A 15,863-nucleotide genomic window follows, 5' to 3' on the forward strand; every position below is an offset into this window, starting at 1 on the left:
TAGCTGGCCATCCTGACTAGTACCTTCTGGTGGCCTTAAGGTGTCACTCTACTAAGTTCACCAATTCCAGAGCAAAGCCTAATGCTTTATATATGTATATATATATATATATATATATATACACATATTTTAGTAGTCAATAAAGAATACAGAATTAATAGTAGTGCCCCATTTGGGGCTCATAAAAAGTGTATATTATCATCAACAAGCACCAATATGCTGGTAAACTTTTAAATATCTTTAAATAATTCCTGCTAGACTATAAGCTTCCAGAGGGTAGGGTCTTTGCTCATTGCTGGATTCTCAGTACCTAGCAGTGCTTATTATATAATAGGTAATTAATAAACATTTATTGAATGAATCTTCCAGTCAGGATTGAATTCAGTCTTGCGTTCAAGACTCCCTTTGGAATCAACAAGATTTCTTAATTTAGTGGAGAAACAATGAAAAAATGTTTCTGGCATGTCAATTTTAAATTTTGGATTATAAATATGAGGAAGTAATTATGTAAATGTATATGTTAATGGGCTTAAATAATATATGTATCTGTATCTTTCTCAGCTGCAGAAAGAAAAAAAACAAGCAATTTGAAAAATAATTACTAAATTTTGTTTTCCTGCCTTTTCATTAAGTACATCTGTAGAATACAAAGGGAAAACAAAACACCAAAGTATCAATCTTGGGGGGGAAATTCCACACCTTTGAGGATATCAAAGTAAACCTACAGATCAAAAAAGGCAGACCTACAAAAAGACCTTATCACAAAGAAAAAGTACTTTACTGGCATTTTAACATTATTTTAAATTATTTGAACTCAGTAGACGTTAAAGACTTGAATCAAGAGTGACTGAAAAAGAGAGAACTCCCCTGAATCTCCATGACTATATATTGACTACACAATTTCCTTTGGTAAAATACATTCAATCTGACTTTCTACTCGTATTAGTATCTGTGACCCAGCATTTTCAGAGCAAGTCAAAAACAAAACAAATTAAAATTTTATTCATAATTACTTAATTTTAATTTATTGAAAAGTTATCTTCCCAAAATTTTAGGTGTCCCTTTTAATTATAATTACTACTAAAAACTAATTTAAACATAATTTAAATCACTGAAAAGATACCTTTAGAAAGTTTACATTCTACCTATTTAAGAACTTCTTAAACCATTTGTATTTAACTTGAAATTTATTTTTAAATGTTGACTAACAAGTTAGATCTTCAAAGATGAACAAAACCGTTTTTATCTTCTGAATTATTATTTAGTTTTTCTTCTCTTGTAACTGATAATATCAAAGTAATAGAAACTATAATCTTTTTGATTACATCAACTGTTACAAATTACTCTCCTATTCCTTATTATTTAATAGATACATAGAAGAGAGATAATTTTAACACTGTTTTAGAACTATAAAAGTATCTTCTGTATCTTGTATTAGGTTAATTAAAAATAATTTTTAACAAGATAATTTAAGAACTTCTCAAGGGGTAAGAAAAGAAAAAACATTTCAGGTTAATGCAATGATACCATTAAGATACTATTATACTTGATTTAAATTAGATTTCTATTATGTCATTTATCTCAATGAGAATCTTAGGCTTGATAAGCTATTATGATATCGGCATTAATAACCTCCTGAGGAGATAATTTTAGAAAGATTTCTCTTTTACTTCAGTTTTCACTGTAGAAGAGTTCTCTCAAAATAAAATGGTTCACTAACAAGTGGTGACAAATATACTAAATGAAAACATTAAACATGTAACTGTATTAATATGTCATTTACTAAAAAAAAAAAAGTATAACATACCCATGGTGAAACATTAACAAGGATATAAACACACTGCTTTTTAAGAACAATTAACCTTTAGGATGAGTTAGCATTTCTGTTTCCAAAAGCCTATTGTCCCAAGATTCTTATCAGTGTCTTTACCAAAGTGTAATCAATACATTTGTACACAAATTCAAACCATTTAAAAAATCTGGACTAGTATCATCAATATATTAGTGTTGGATTTAAAAAAAAAAACCCCACAAACCAGTGAATCACAAAATAATTACCCACTAAAGATAGTCTTCTTTGTCCTAAAGAATGGAAAGATGAGCTATCAATTTCAATCCTATCTCCTGATTACGGAAGTTGCTTAGGGCATAGGCTCCTTTCAACAAGCAAATGCTAAACTCATGGTTCTAAAGGGGAGCTATGCAGACACACTGAGTACACACTGTAGCCATTTAAGGCCAGGTTTTGACTTGAGTAGGCACAGAACTCCATCCAAAAGGAAGTCCAGAGATGGGTACATGCAAGAGCAGAATGTGGCCTCGGCAAATCACTTCCTCGCAACTTGATACTTTCACTGGTTATCCTTTAAAATCATGTTTTTGTCTGTTTAACATATTTAGAAGGAACAAAAACCAACTTGTTTCAAAAATATCTCTTTGGAAAAATAAGGTATAATTACAGGATAAATTTTGGTGACATTTTTATAGCCCCTTGCCAGGGGAGAAAACACTTAAAACCTTTTTTGATTCAAAATAGCCAGTGAGAAGTAAGAAGCCAGGAATCACTTTCACTTCCCTGTGGAGAGCAATGACTTAAGAGATCACAGACTTGCCTCCAACTGTTATGAAAGGTCTTTTAGGAAATCAGAAACTGAACTTTCAACATGTGTCTCTTAGTTTAGTTCTTTTCTCTACCAGACTGCACTTCGTTTTCTGGTCAACTGCTTCTCCTATGAATATACATAGTTGTCCCTCGGTTACTGTGCAGGGTTGGTTCCAGCACCCGTCGTGGATATCAAAATCCATGGATGCTCAAGTCCCATAGGTGGTCCTCCATATCTATGGGTTGCACAGCTGCGGATATGAGGCTAACTGTACTTTTAAACATAGCACGAATACACAATTGCTGTCAGATTCACATACTGTAGAATTTTAATTAGTAAAAAATGTATTTACAGACATAAATATTTTTTCTATGAAATACCTATAAATTAAACCAATGCATTAGATTTATTCTTTCATTAATTCTACTGTATCTCCTTCCACTTTGCCTAAAAAGTCTCAGAATTATTTGTCATAAATAAAAATAAAACCATTTTTAATAGAATAGAAAACAAGGGACTGAGGTGCCTAAGCTTACCAAACTTCTTGCTTTCTTTAGTTGTGCCAGTCATCTTGATCTTTGCAACTTCAAAGAAATCTTTAATTTCTCTCTCATAGAGTCGTGATAAATAATCCATGTAATTCTTAAAAAGAAAAGTAACACATACTTCTTATTAATAAAACAAACATAACAACTTCCATTTTTCAACCCCCCCCCAGTCCTTTGTGCTTGTTTTGAATATTGTGGTCTTAAAATTTTTTTTTTTGAATTTTATTTTATTTTTTTTAATACAGCAGGTTCTTATTAATACGTATTAGTGTATATATGTCAATCCTGATCTCCCAATTCATCACCCCCCCACCCCGCATCCCGGCTTTCCCCACTTGGTGTCCCTACGTTTTTTCTCTACATGTGCTCTTAAAATTTTGATGCATTTCATAGAATATAAAAAGAAGGCTATTTTCTGTCCTTTAAAAAAATTAAACACATCATAACATTAAGAATTTACAAAAATACGAAGTTGAACATAATCACACTTACATTTTCATTTTTACGTATTACCTTTCACATATTTTAAATATAGTTACAATCATACTGTATAGGGTATTTGGGTTACAGCAATTATGTTTCTCCAGTCTCACACTCTAATGACTGCACAGTATTACGCTTTGTTGATGTGCCACAATTTAGTAAACCAATCTCCTAACACAGGCCACTTAAGTGGTTTCAATGTTTTGCTATGATAGACAATGTTACAATAAGCTTTTCACCTCTAATGAATTGTTTCCTTGGAATAACTTCCTAAGGGTGGAATTACAGTGCCAAAGAATAAGGGAATCTTTATAACTCTTCCTCCATATTGCCATGTTGCTTTAAAAACGATTAGACCAATAGACAGTGTCAATGGCAACGAAGGAATACACTGAGTTTTACCATACCTTGCCAGCATAGGGTATTACATTACCCCCAAATAGGTTACTTTCAACAAGAATTTAATTAATACATCTTACAGTTTTCATAATTAAATAATTTATTTTTAAAAAAGCAAATTTAATTTAATCTAGTTCAAATGAAAAAGTCTATTATTTAACATGCAAACTCATTTCTTTATCATATTTGCTTATCATCACATAAAAACATCTTATACCCTTACAAAAGATTCTTCAACAGTGGGAGACCATGTATTTTTCCAAGTCCTAAGTTAAATGCCATATGTAGAGTTTCACTAAATTTAAATAAATCCACAGCAGAAAAACTGCTGTACCTAGCTATTCTTTTAAATTTATTATGGAATCTACGCTTCAACTTCCTTTATTATTTCAAATTAACATACCCAGTTTTAGAGCAGGTTTACTTTGCTTTAAACATCAGGTGCACCTTTCAAAGGTATACATTATTTAAATGTTTGTATACTGACTCATAGTCCACCACTGATTTTTTTTTAGATATTTTATAGATATATCCTTATAAAACAATTTTTGGATAAAACATAATACAGATCCTGCTTTTTTCAATCTGTAGGCCATATACATTCCCACACAGTCTCTGTAAGAAAATTAGTCAAACAGGAAATTCTTTCCTGTGATCTTTGGGTAACTTTAAAAGGAAATATAAATTAAAATATACTCTAAAATTATTCCTATTTCATTGGGCTGTTTCACCTTTTCAGCATCTCATTTTTTCAAGTTTAAATTCTCATAACAATATTGATCACTGAAAATCATTGTAAAGGACTGACAAATGGGAAATTAGCTTCTTACAATTCATAAAATCTTCATTAGTGGTTTCTACTCAAATCACTCAATATTACAGACTGCATTCCAATACCCAAATTGTTTAAAGAGCACATTATGACCCAAGCAATTTAAACAGTTTCAAAACAGCTATTTTGGCATTTTGCAAACAGTGATTTGAGCAGACTACTGAAAATCATCTTCGTTTTCAATGCAATTCAAATGACTGAATAGCTTCCCCCAGGTCCTCAAGAGAATTCACTGGTGGGAAAGGCCACAGACAGGTGTGACTCTCGTTCATTCATTTACCAAATTCTGATATCTCTCACTGTGAGTATGTATTCTTCTTAGCACCTTGTATACAGCACCTTACTTAAAATTTAAATATTATGAATATAAATATTGTTATTTCAGACAGTGTTTTCAACTTTATTTTGTGCTGACTGTAGAGCCTTACAGATAACTCCGTGTTTTACTTTCTCTTTACACAAAAAGAAAATTCCACAAATGTAAAACTGCGGTTAAGAGAAGATGTCCGAGCAATCTTCAAGACTGACTGCCAACCTCAGGGGGCTATTAGGAGAGGAAAGCTCATTTCCTACCTAAGCGTGGATGGACCATCTCCATTATGGATTGCCCTACATGCATAACCCAGGGCCACAGTTGGGAAAGAAGGACTCTGACAGCAGAGCTCATTACATGACCAAGGCACCTCTATTTTCCTTAAGCTCTAATTATGTATACCAAACATCAGGGCTTTGCTTAGATTCAGCCATAAGTAGAGTTGGGGCTGGGTCTAGTGATTCTTATCCCTCAAGAATTTAAAACAGGCATTTCCTGGTCCTGCCAGAAAGTGTGAGCTGTGTACACCCAACCAAGTGCAAATAGTACCTGGATTTAATTATCATTTCTTACTAAAGAAACACTGGTTTAGTCTGTTTCCTTCTTTCACTCCTTTCTTCCTTCTTTCTTTTTAATAAAATCCTGTTTATGAAAACACTTCGGCTACCAAATTAGATTATGAGGCATAAAATACATGGTCTGTCAAAAGTTCAAAACACAGGATCAAGTAATATTCCTGGGAATTAAGTCAATTTCATTTAAAAAAGCACATTAATATTGTCAATTGAAACTATACTGTGAGCAGAGAATGATTCCATAATTCAGTGCTAGATTGGCTATCGTCACGTTTCTTCACTTTAAATTACATTCATGAATACATTATATATAAAGATAGGGCAATAATACTCACTGAGAACACAATTAGGAAAAAGCTTATTGAGTGTTTTACTCATTTGAATACTCACTAGGGGACAAAGCACTTGTTGGCACAAAACTCTTAAGGAGATATAACAATGTTTAATTATCTAAAATATTAATCCTCTTAAAACTTCAAAAGGCAAAGATTCCAGTAATGCAAATACTTTTCTTTAAGCTATCTCCAAATCAGAATTCTGCTGAATCAAAACAAAACAAAACAACACACAACAGTAGAGTACTGAACCCATGGGTTCCTGCTACGATGGCCATGTATCTAAGTCAGATCGTGTCATTCCACTACTCAAAGCGCACCAACACCACTCCCCCATCTCCCTCAAAGTAAAAGCCAAATCCTTACAGTGGTGCACAGTCCCTTCCAGATCTGCCCTGCCACACCCACCTTACCTCTCCCACCTGCCCCTCTAATCCTGAACCTGGCTCGCTGTGCTCCAACTACACTGGCCTCCTCGCCGCTCCTCAAGTGCTCCAGGCTGCTCTTGCCTTGGGGCACTTGCACTGTGCCGGGAAAGCTTTCCCCAGAAACTCCCACTGCTCACCCCTCCTTATTTTTAAAATCTGTGCTCAAATGTCACCTTCTCATGACACCTTCGACCATCCTTTTTGAAACTGCAAACCTTTCTGACGTCCTGGCATTCCCTGCTTTATTTTCTCTAGAGTCCTCAGCAGTACCTTCCAACAGGCTATACAACTGACCTTTGTGTCAGTCCTTCTCCACCAGCATATGCACTCTGAACAGGCAAGTGTTCACCTACTTCCTTCAGCGCTACATCTCTAGCGCTTACCACAGTGTTAGCACATAACAGGTGCTCAATTCATTTGCTGAATGAATATATGAATGACTCTTATCTTGTCCACTTGCTGACATTTAGTCAGTGGTATATACCACTGTTCTTCTAATCTCCAAGTCTAGCAAGTTTGGCATCATCCTGTCCCTTGTCTTTGGATTCTCTCTTTTGGTTTATATTCTCTATGCCTATTATCATCTTTCTGGTTCAAGATTTCATTTCATTTCAGTTATTACATTAAGTTCTAAATTAGTTTCCCCCATCTAGGCTTTTCCCATGTGTGAAGAATACTGTTAGGTCTCAAGGCTCAGATTTTTTAACCTAACTTCTCACTCTTCCAGAATATGGAATTTCTGCTTTAATCAGGCTTGCCTTCTTATAGTCCTGGGAAAAGGGCATATTTTCCCACTTTTGTCTGCACATCTTGCTCCTCATCCCTGGAATGCCCTTCCTCTTATTTCTGGCTAATTTAATTCCACTCATTACTTAAAAGTCAATTCAAGTCCAATGTTTTCCATTAAGTTTTCCCCCGTGGCTTCCGGTCACGGATTTCCCTTCTCTAAACTGCCACATATTTAAACTCATTTCCAGTTTAGCACTTAATTTTTTGCTGATTGTTTTAATTATAATCGCTCTTCCCAGTTGTCCCACAACCAGGAATAGAAATACCCATGTTTCTGTGTGCCTAGAAGAGCGGAATGTTTGCTTAATAAAGAGGCACACTGCACTTGCTTAAAAGAACAGATTATAGATTCTTAGAGGGCAAATGTCTCACTTACAGCATCTTCATACTCCCTAGTTTCTATATTGTATATAAAGAAAGTCAGGAAATAATTATAGCAGTTAACTAAACTGAATGATGCTTCAGGCTACAGTATGGCCTAAACTACATTATATTGGAAGTTCAAAATCTAGCTCTTCTACACCCAAGTAAATAAATGTTCTCCCTGGCTAATGAGCACTTAGAAATTCAATTATTTCCTACTTTGCTAAGAATAAACAATAGTATTTCAAATGTCACCTGGGGAACTGAACACATGGCCTCTTGATTCTAAAAGATTATGCTCTATACTCAGTAACTGGCATCAAATCCATACCTTTGTTAGTCCCTCATATTTTCCATAATCGGTACTCTTTAGCCACTCCATCAGCTTGGCATATCGGAGCAAGTCTCTATGAAATGGATGATGATTAGGTAAAGTCAGTTCAACAGAGTGCTGAGCAAGAGTTGAACTCTGATCATGGCCCTAGAATGAGTAAGTAAGTAAATAAATATCATTGACAGTATAAAGAAACATTGTTGTAACTAAAAATTCTAAACAGTGATCAAATATGGCCAAGCAAAACCAACAGCACATACAAAAATAAGAACTGAGTACTTACTTGGCTTCTTTTATCATCCTGTGTATGTGAACTGAACACCACCACCATAAAACAGTCATAAACACACAAGAATGGTTTCTCTGATAAATCAACTACTTGTTTTATCTTCTAAAGGAGTTGAGATGAATGGTTTTTTTTTTTTTTTTGAGAATGAATGTTTTAATCAAGCTTGCCTCTCCCATATCATTTTACAATTTACTAAGCAAATAAATATCATGATACAAACTGTATTAAGAAACACAGCAAATAGGGAAGTCATTCAAAACAAATTGTCTACATCTATGGTATTTCCATTGGAGTCTACAATATTTAAAGCAACAGACGAAAATATATAGGATATAGAATTTTGGAACTAGGAAGGACTACAGATGACTAGAACCTGGGCTTTCCAGGATAACCCATAATAATAGTGTAATTTTAATTTTTCCAATGATTTGTTAAGCAAATAAAAATATGATTTTGTTTTTCATCCTTGACATGACTTATATAAATTAATAAGTTTTCAAATAGCCTGAGGCAGATAATGCTTCCTGACTTCTGCTTTAGAGTATATAGAACTAGTAGATCATCTGATCCAATAGAAAAATTGAAGAACAAATTGACTCAAAGAGTTAAGTGATTTGCACAGGTCACAAAGGAGGAAAGCTAGAATCTGAACCTTAGTCATCTGAGTCTCATTTCTGTTTTCCTTTAAAAACATGTCAAACAAAATCATTTTAACCAGACTCAAAAATTGCCAAAGGTCAATCAATACAAACATTACATTACAGAAATGATTTCTAATGGCCACATCAGAAGGATGACTGGGATTCCATTAAATCACAGATATCAGATACTAAAGCATAAATAGATATTATAGTTTTAAGTCTGCTAAGGTCTCCAAATTGTGTTTTAACTAGTTACACTGACTAAAAGCAAAGAACATTTGACAAAACTGTTATAGCTTATAAATATTTTTCAAACATTCTGTCTTTATTAATAACAATATTAGATATCTTTTCATTATCCCAATCTTCCTCATTAATTTTTCTCAATGACTTAATAAGACTCAAAATCACTGTTTATGTTCTTCTACAACTGTGTACTCAGACCATTACATGTTAAGTTATATTATTTAATTTAATGTCAGGAAAGCTCTTCAATTAAAAACCTTTACCTCTCCTGCAAAATGGAGAGTTAACACTTATAGAGGATTTTACAGTTTACAAAGATCTTTCGCATATATTACTATTCAAAGCTTTCTTTTGCAAACAGCATTTTAAAGATCACCATCATTTGAAAATTCACTCTGATATAAAGAACATCATTACCTTCAAACTATTACTATTAAGATAGATTAAATGTTATTAGTGTTAACAGAAAGATTTTAGAGAAAATGGTTCCAAAATACCTATAGGAAACAGGAAAATCAAATACTTAAATTGTTTAGTTCAATCAATAATATAGAGGGACTTCCCCATGGTCCAGTGGTAAAGAATCCACCTTCCAATGCAGGGGACGCGGGTTCAGTCCCTAGTAGGGAAACTAAGATCCCACATGCCACTGGACAAATAAGCCAGTGTGCCGCAACTACTGAGCTTGTGCGCCTCAACAAGTGAGCCCATGTGCTACAAACTATAGAGCCTGTACGCCACAACTACAGAGCCCATGTGCACTGGAGCCCGTGCGCCACAACTAGAGAGAGAAAACCCGCATGCCACAACTAGAGAGAAGCCTGCGTGCCACAACGAAGAGCCCGCATGCCTCAACAAAGACCTCACGTGCCACAACTAAGACCCGACGCGGCCAAAAAAAAATAAAGAAAATAAATAAAACAAATTCTAAAAAAATATAGAAAACGATCACATATAGAAATCAAATGTGCTAAGAATTTTATTCATTATATATTTTTAAAATTAAGACATTGTTTAAAGTTTCTTATTATAGATAAATAAATTAGTAACAATAACAATTTACTGAATGCCTACTACCATGCTAGGTTCTTTATATATATAAATTCTAATCCTTACAATAACTCTGCAGACTACTTTTCTCCTCATTTAAAAAATAGCAAAACCCTATTATTAACATAATTTTAAAATAATATACTAGATTTTCTCCAAATTAAGACAAATATGTTTTCTAAAAACTTAGTGAATTACAAATTTTCATTAGTGTGTGTGTATATATAATATTATTATAATATGTATTATAATATATAATATATATTAATATATAATGTATATATAATATATATACATATACATATAACTAGAATTTATAATAAAATTAGCTAATTTCGAACACTTTACTAAAACCAAGCACTGTTCTAAGTGCTGAGCATATAACAACACATTAATCCTCATAACAACCCTATGAAGTAGGTATTTTTATTACCCCCATTCATTTGATAGGGCAACTAAGATGGCACAAAGAGGTTAACTTGCCCAAGGTCACCCAGGCAGCAGAATCAGGATTTGGAATCCAGGAAACTTGGCTCCAGCATCCACACTCTTAACCACTTTGCTTTACTGACCTTCTAACAGAAATGACGCATTCATGTTAAATACTGAACAAATTTTCAAGATTTGGGAACTCTTTCTATGTTAAGGCATGTTTATTTTTATTTTCTTAAAGGAAAAAGAAAATATGAGCAAAGTTTCAACAAACATCATGAATACCGATCTTAAGTAATCATAGTTCTTTCTAAGTTTTTAACCACATCAACCTATGTTTAGAAGATTGTGAAATGTGCTTAAGGAAATAATTTTTGTGGCATGAACTGAATATTGCTGGTTTATTACACAGGTTTTATTTTGCTATATAATGTTTCTGTAAATATATGTTGAAAGAAAAATTTCCAAATTTAAGCATAGAGCAAAACCTCCCACAACTTCAGTTTTTTCCTGGCTGTACTTTTAGTTCAGTGCATAATTGGTCTTATCATGTTCCTAAAGGTGGAGCACAGAATCATGAGGTCTCTGTAGAACCAAAGGGGGAAAAGGAGCAGGGAACAGTTATCCTTTCAAGACAAATCTTTCAAAAAACCAAAAAATTTTTTACAAGGACATATCCCTTTTGCAAATATTTCCTCAATTTTATTAGCCTTAATTTGATTGCCTGCTTCCAATATCAGAATCCTAATTAGTGTAACTGGTCTGATTCCCCCAGATGAATATATTTCTAGATACATGAATCCCTAGTAAATGTGTAAGTTATGTGTAAGAGTCTATTATTTCAATGGAAGCTGAGTGTGTAAGAAGATCTAAGAGCCAAAAAAATTTTGCCAGTTGTTAAAAATATTACTCTTACGTTACAGTAAGAAGTGAATATTAAAGACACATTTCAAGTTTCATTAAAATATAGCTATGTGGAAGTATTACTGTGAAAGTTGTATCACAGAGAGTGTGCTCTGAATCAGTGATTCCCAAATGTGAAGATGTTCTCACTGGCCTGCAGCAATAAGAAAACAAGAAAAGGATGGGAGCCAGTTTCTCATAAAGGTAAATGTATTAATTTAGAAAGTCTGAAATTATGTTCTTCCTTTTCTTTTAGTACCAAATGTCATTTTAAAAATAAAACGATAGTGAAAGCAGATGGAGATATTTCTTTTTCAAGGTTTTTACTTCGTAAAATAAATTGGTGACTTGGTCAGTCTCCAAATTTACTTTTATTGATGTGTGAATTTTAAAAAGACCAGAAATCAGTGCTCTTAAATCACTGTTATGTTGTGGTCATTAGATTATTTCCACCGGATTCTTCTGTACCGTAGTTATAATATTATGATATCTATACATTTGCTATAAACTGCATTGCACGAACTCTGTTCAAGACTTGTCTTAATCTGTGATGCCATATCTGACTATTTAAATCCTCAGTAAACTTACTTTAGATTAAACCTCTTTAGCACTTATACATATGAATACTATGTATATGTGGCTATACAATTAACAAATTAATATACAAGCGTATCTCATTTTATTGTGCTTTGCTTTTACTGCGCTTTGCAGAAATTGCATGTTTTACAAATTGAAGGTTTATGGCAACGCTGTGTCAAGCAAGTGTACTGGCGCCATTTTTCTAAAAGCATTTACTCACTGCATGTCTCTGTGTCACATTTTGATGATTCTTGCAAAATTTCAAACATTTTCATTATTATATTTGTTATGGTGATCTGTGATCGGTGATCTTTGACGTTACTATTGTAATTGTTTTGGGGCACCATGAACTGTGTCCACATAAGACGGTGAACTTTAATTGATATATGTTGTGTGTTCTGACTGCTCCATCAACTGGTCATTCCCCTATTTCTCTCCTCCGGCCTCCCTAATCCTTGAGACACAGCAATATTGAAATTATACCAATTAATACTCTGATAATCGCCTCTAAGTGTTCAAGTGAAAGGAGGAGTCACACATCTCTCACTTTAAACCAATGATTAAGTTTACTGAGGAAGGCATGTTGAAAGCCAAGATCGGCTGAAAGCTAGGCCTCTTGTATCAAACAGCCAAGCTGTGAATGCAAAGGAAAAGTTCTTGAAGGAAATTAAAAGTGCTACTCAAGTGAACACTTGAATGATTAGAAAGCAAGACAACCTTATTGCTGATATGGAGAAAGTTTCAGTGGTCTGGAGAGAAGACCAAACCAGCCACAACAATCCCACAAGCCAAAGCCTAATCCAGAGCAAGGCCCTAACTGTCTTCAATTCTATGAAGGCTGAGAGAGGTGAGGAAGCTGCAGAAGAGAAGTCTGAAGCTAGTAGAGGTTGGTTTATGAGGTTTAAGGAAAGAAGCTGTCTCCATAACATAAAAGTGCAAGGTAAAGCACAATTGCTGATGTAGAAGCTGAAGCAAGTTATCCAGAAGATCTAGCTAAGATAATTAAAGAAGGTGGCTACACTAAACAACAGATTTTTCAAGTAGATGAAACAGCCTTCTATTAGAAGAAGATGCTATCTAAGACTTTCACAGCTAGAGAGGAGAAGTAAATGCCTGGCTTTAAAGCTTCAAAGCACAGGTTGACTCTCTTGTTAGGGGCTAATGCAGCTGGTGACTTTAAGTTGAAGCCAATGCTCATTTACCATTCTGAAAATCCTAGGGTCCTTAAGAAGTATGCTAAATCTACTCTGCCTGTGCCCTAAAAATGCAACAACAAAGTCTGGATGACAGCACATCTGCTCACAACATGAATATTTTACTGAATACTTTGAGCTCACTGTTGAGACCTACTGCTCAGAAAAAAAAACTCCTTTTAAAATATTACTGCTCACTGACAAGGCACCTGGTCACCCAAGAGCTCTGATGGAGATGTATAAAGAGATTAATGTTGTTTTCATGCCTGCTAACACAATTTCCATTCTGCAGCCCATGATCAAAGAGTCATTTTGACTTTCAAGTCTTATTATTTAAGAAATAACATTTTGTAAGGCCATAGCTGCCATAGATAGTGACTCCTCTGATAGACCTGGGTAAAGACAACTGAAAACATGTTGGAAAGGATTCACCACTCTAGATACCACTAAGAACATTCGTGATGCATGAGAAGAGATCAAAATATCAACATTAACAGGAGTTTTGGAAGAAGCTGATTCCAACCCTCATGAATGACTTGGAGGGGTTCAAGACTTCAGTACAGGAAGTAACTACAGATGTGGTAGAAATAGCAAGAGAACTAGAATTAGAAGTGGAGCCTGAAGATGTGACTGAATTGCTATAATCTCACTTAATGGATTTTAATGGATGAGGAGTTGCTTCTTATGGCTGAGCAAAGAAAGTGGTTTCCTGAGATGGAATCTACTCCTGGTGAAGATGCTGTGAAGACTATTGAAATGACAACAAAGGATTTAGGCTATTACATAAAGTTAGTTGATAAAACAGAGGCAGGATTTGAGAGGACTGACTCCAGTTTTGAAAGAATTCTACTGTGGTAAAATGCTATCACCAGCATCGCATGCCCTAGAGAAATTGTTTGGGAATGGAAAAGTCAATCATTATAGCAAACTTCATTGTCTTATTTTAAAAAATTGCCATAGCCACCCCACTCTTCAGCAACCACCACCTTGATCCCTCAGTGCCATCAACATTGAGGAAAGACCCCCCCACCAGCAAAAATATTATGACTCATTGAAGGCTCAGATGATGGTTAGCAATTTTCAGCAATAAAGTATTTTTTAAATTAAGGTGTGTACATTCTTTTGTTAGACATAATGCTATTGTACACTTAATAGGCTACAATATAGTGTAAACATAAATTTTACATGCACTGGGAAACAAAAAAATTTGTGTGACTTGCTTTATTGAGATATTCACTTTATTGTGGTGGTCTGGAACTGAACCTTCAATGTCTCCAAGGTACTCTGTATACATTGCGGTAGAGCTTTAAGTACATTACTTTTAACACCTCCTCACAAGCATCTTGAGGGTGGGAGCCATTTCTTATTCTTATATTTGGATGACAGTGAGTACAAAACAGGCATGCAATAAAAATCTGGTGACTGACAAAGAGATAAACCATAATGCGGTAATCAAATTTTCCCAGCTAGTGTGTCCCACAACCAGGAAAAGAAATACCCATGTTTCCCAACTCTTTTGCTAGGTGACACAATGCATTAAATTTAACACACAGAAAATCTCTTTTCTATACTTGGGACATCATCTTCCACCTTCTTCAGCACATTCTAGGTTGTTGCAACATTCTGGTTTTCAACATGCATTACTCACATGTAACAATACATGTTAGATTTTCAGAACTCGGAAGCATTCACTTTAAACAAAGCCATTAGTTTATAAGGCAAGAAAGCAAAATCATAAATAGTAGCATGTTACAACAAACAATTAAGGGTGCAGAAAGGATTATCGTTTACTGACTAGTATTTTCAGTACCATCTGCAAGTGTGGCCTATATCACTGTCAACAGGATTATTTTTAAAAACTAGGGAACTGTGTAGAAATAGATATTATTTAAATAATAGTGTAAGAAAAATGTGCATTAATATTTCCTATGTGATTTCTAGGCTTACTTTTTTCTTGATGCTTTTCACGTCAAGTAAAATGTTAAGAGTCTTCCCCAATTTCCCCCTTGTATGCTTAGTTAGATGGTCTTCCTTTATGCTCCCATAGTACCACTATCATAACTTACACCCTCCCTCAGTCCATCAGTCTATTATATCTCCCTTCTCTAGACTGTGAGTGACTTGAGGGCAGAATCAGCCTCTCATCTATTCCAAGTAAATGTCTGGTATGCATCTCTAATCACTTGGCAAATGATTTCTAAATATATGAAGGAGAAAGTGAGTGAGTGATAGGATGACAGGAAGAAAGGCAAGCAGGATGAGATTAAATGCTTTTTTGGCCTAAATAAACTTTTTGTTATGGGACATTAAAAAACTGCTATAAATATGGTTAACAGGTAGCTTAAATCAGTAAATTATAATCTATAAAGATTCTGCTGTTGTTAAGTTTAGTAAACTTTACAGAAAAAAGAGAAGAATCAAAGAAGCTGGAGCCAAAGTTGATGTACTCACAGGCACCGAAAGAAAGTAGGACCTGTTATAGAGTTGAAGGAGGGCCTGAGTAAACTAATCAGAAATAAAATATAGTA

The 15,863-nt window shown here is 34.3% G+C and overlaps 1 protein-coding gene and 1 long non-coding RNA gene across 12 annotated transcripts in view; one reads left to right on the forward strand and one right to left on the reverse strand.

Moving 5' to 3' along the window:
* The window catches only part of LOC309627985, an 85,015-nt gene that overhangs the window by 54,903 nt on the left and 14,249 nt on the right, over nucleotides 1-15,863 (forward strand). The gene's annotated exons all lie outside the window — the stretch shown is intronic.
* Nucleotides 1-15,863, reverse strand: part of EXOC1 (exocyst complex component 1) — a 60,564-nt gene that overhangs the window by 19,999 nt on the left and 24,702 nt on the right. For 7 of the 11 annotated variants that reach the window (XM_082390141.1, XM_082390138.1, XM_082390139.1 and 4 more), the window contains 3 exons: nucleotides 15,787-15,840; nucleotides 8,000-8,149; nucleotides 3,140-3,245 (listed from right to left, as the gene is read on the reverse strand). In XM_082390141.1, the coding sequence (XP_082246267.1) occupies nucleotides 3,140-3,245; nucleotides 8,000-8,149; nucleotides 15,787-15,840 (310 nt within the window). The remainder of the gene's footprint in view (nucleotides 1-3,139; nucleotides 3,246-7,999; nucleotides 8,150-15,786; nucleotides 15,841-15,863) is intronic. The other 4 variants (XM_082390135.1, XM_082390142.1, XM_082390143.1 and 1 more) reach the window with 1 other exon arrangement.

The sequence above is a fragment of the Balaenoptera borealis genome, assembly GCF_965194805.1.
Source record: "Balaenoptera borealis genome assembly, chromosome: 4".
NCBI classification, from domain to species: Eukaryota; Metazoa; Chordata; class Mammalia; order Artiodactyla; family Balaenopteridae; genus Balaenoptera; species Balaenoptera borealis.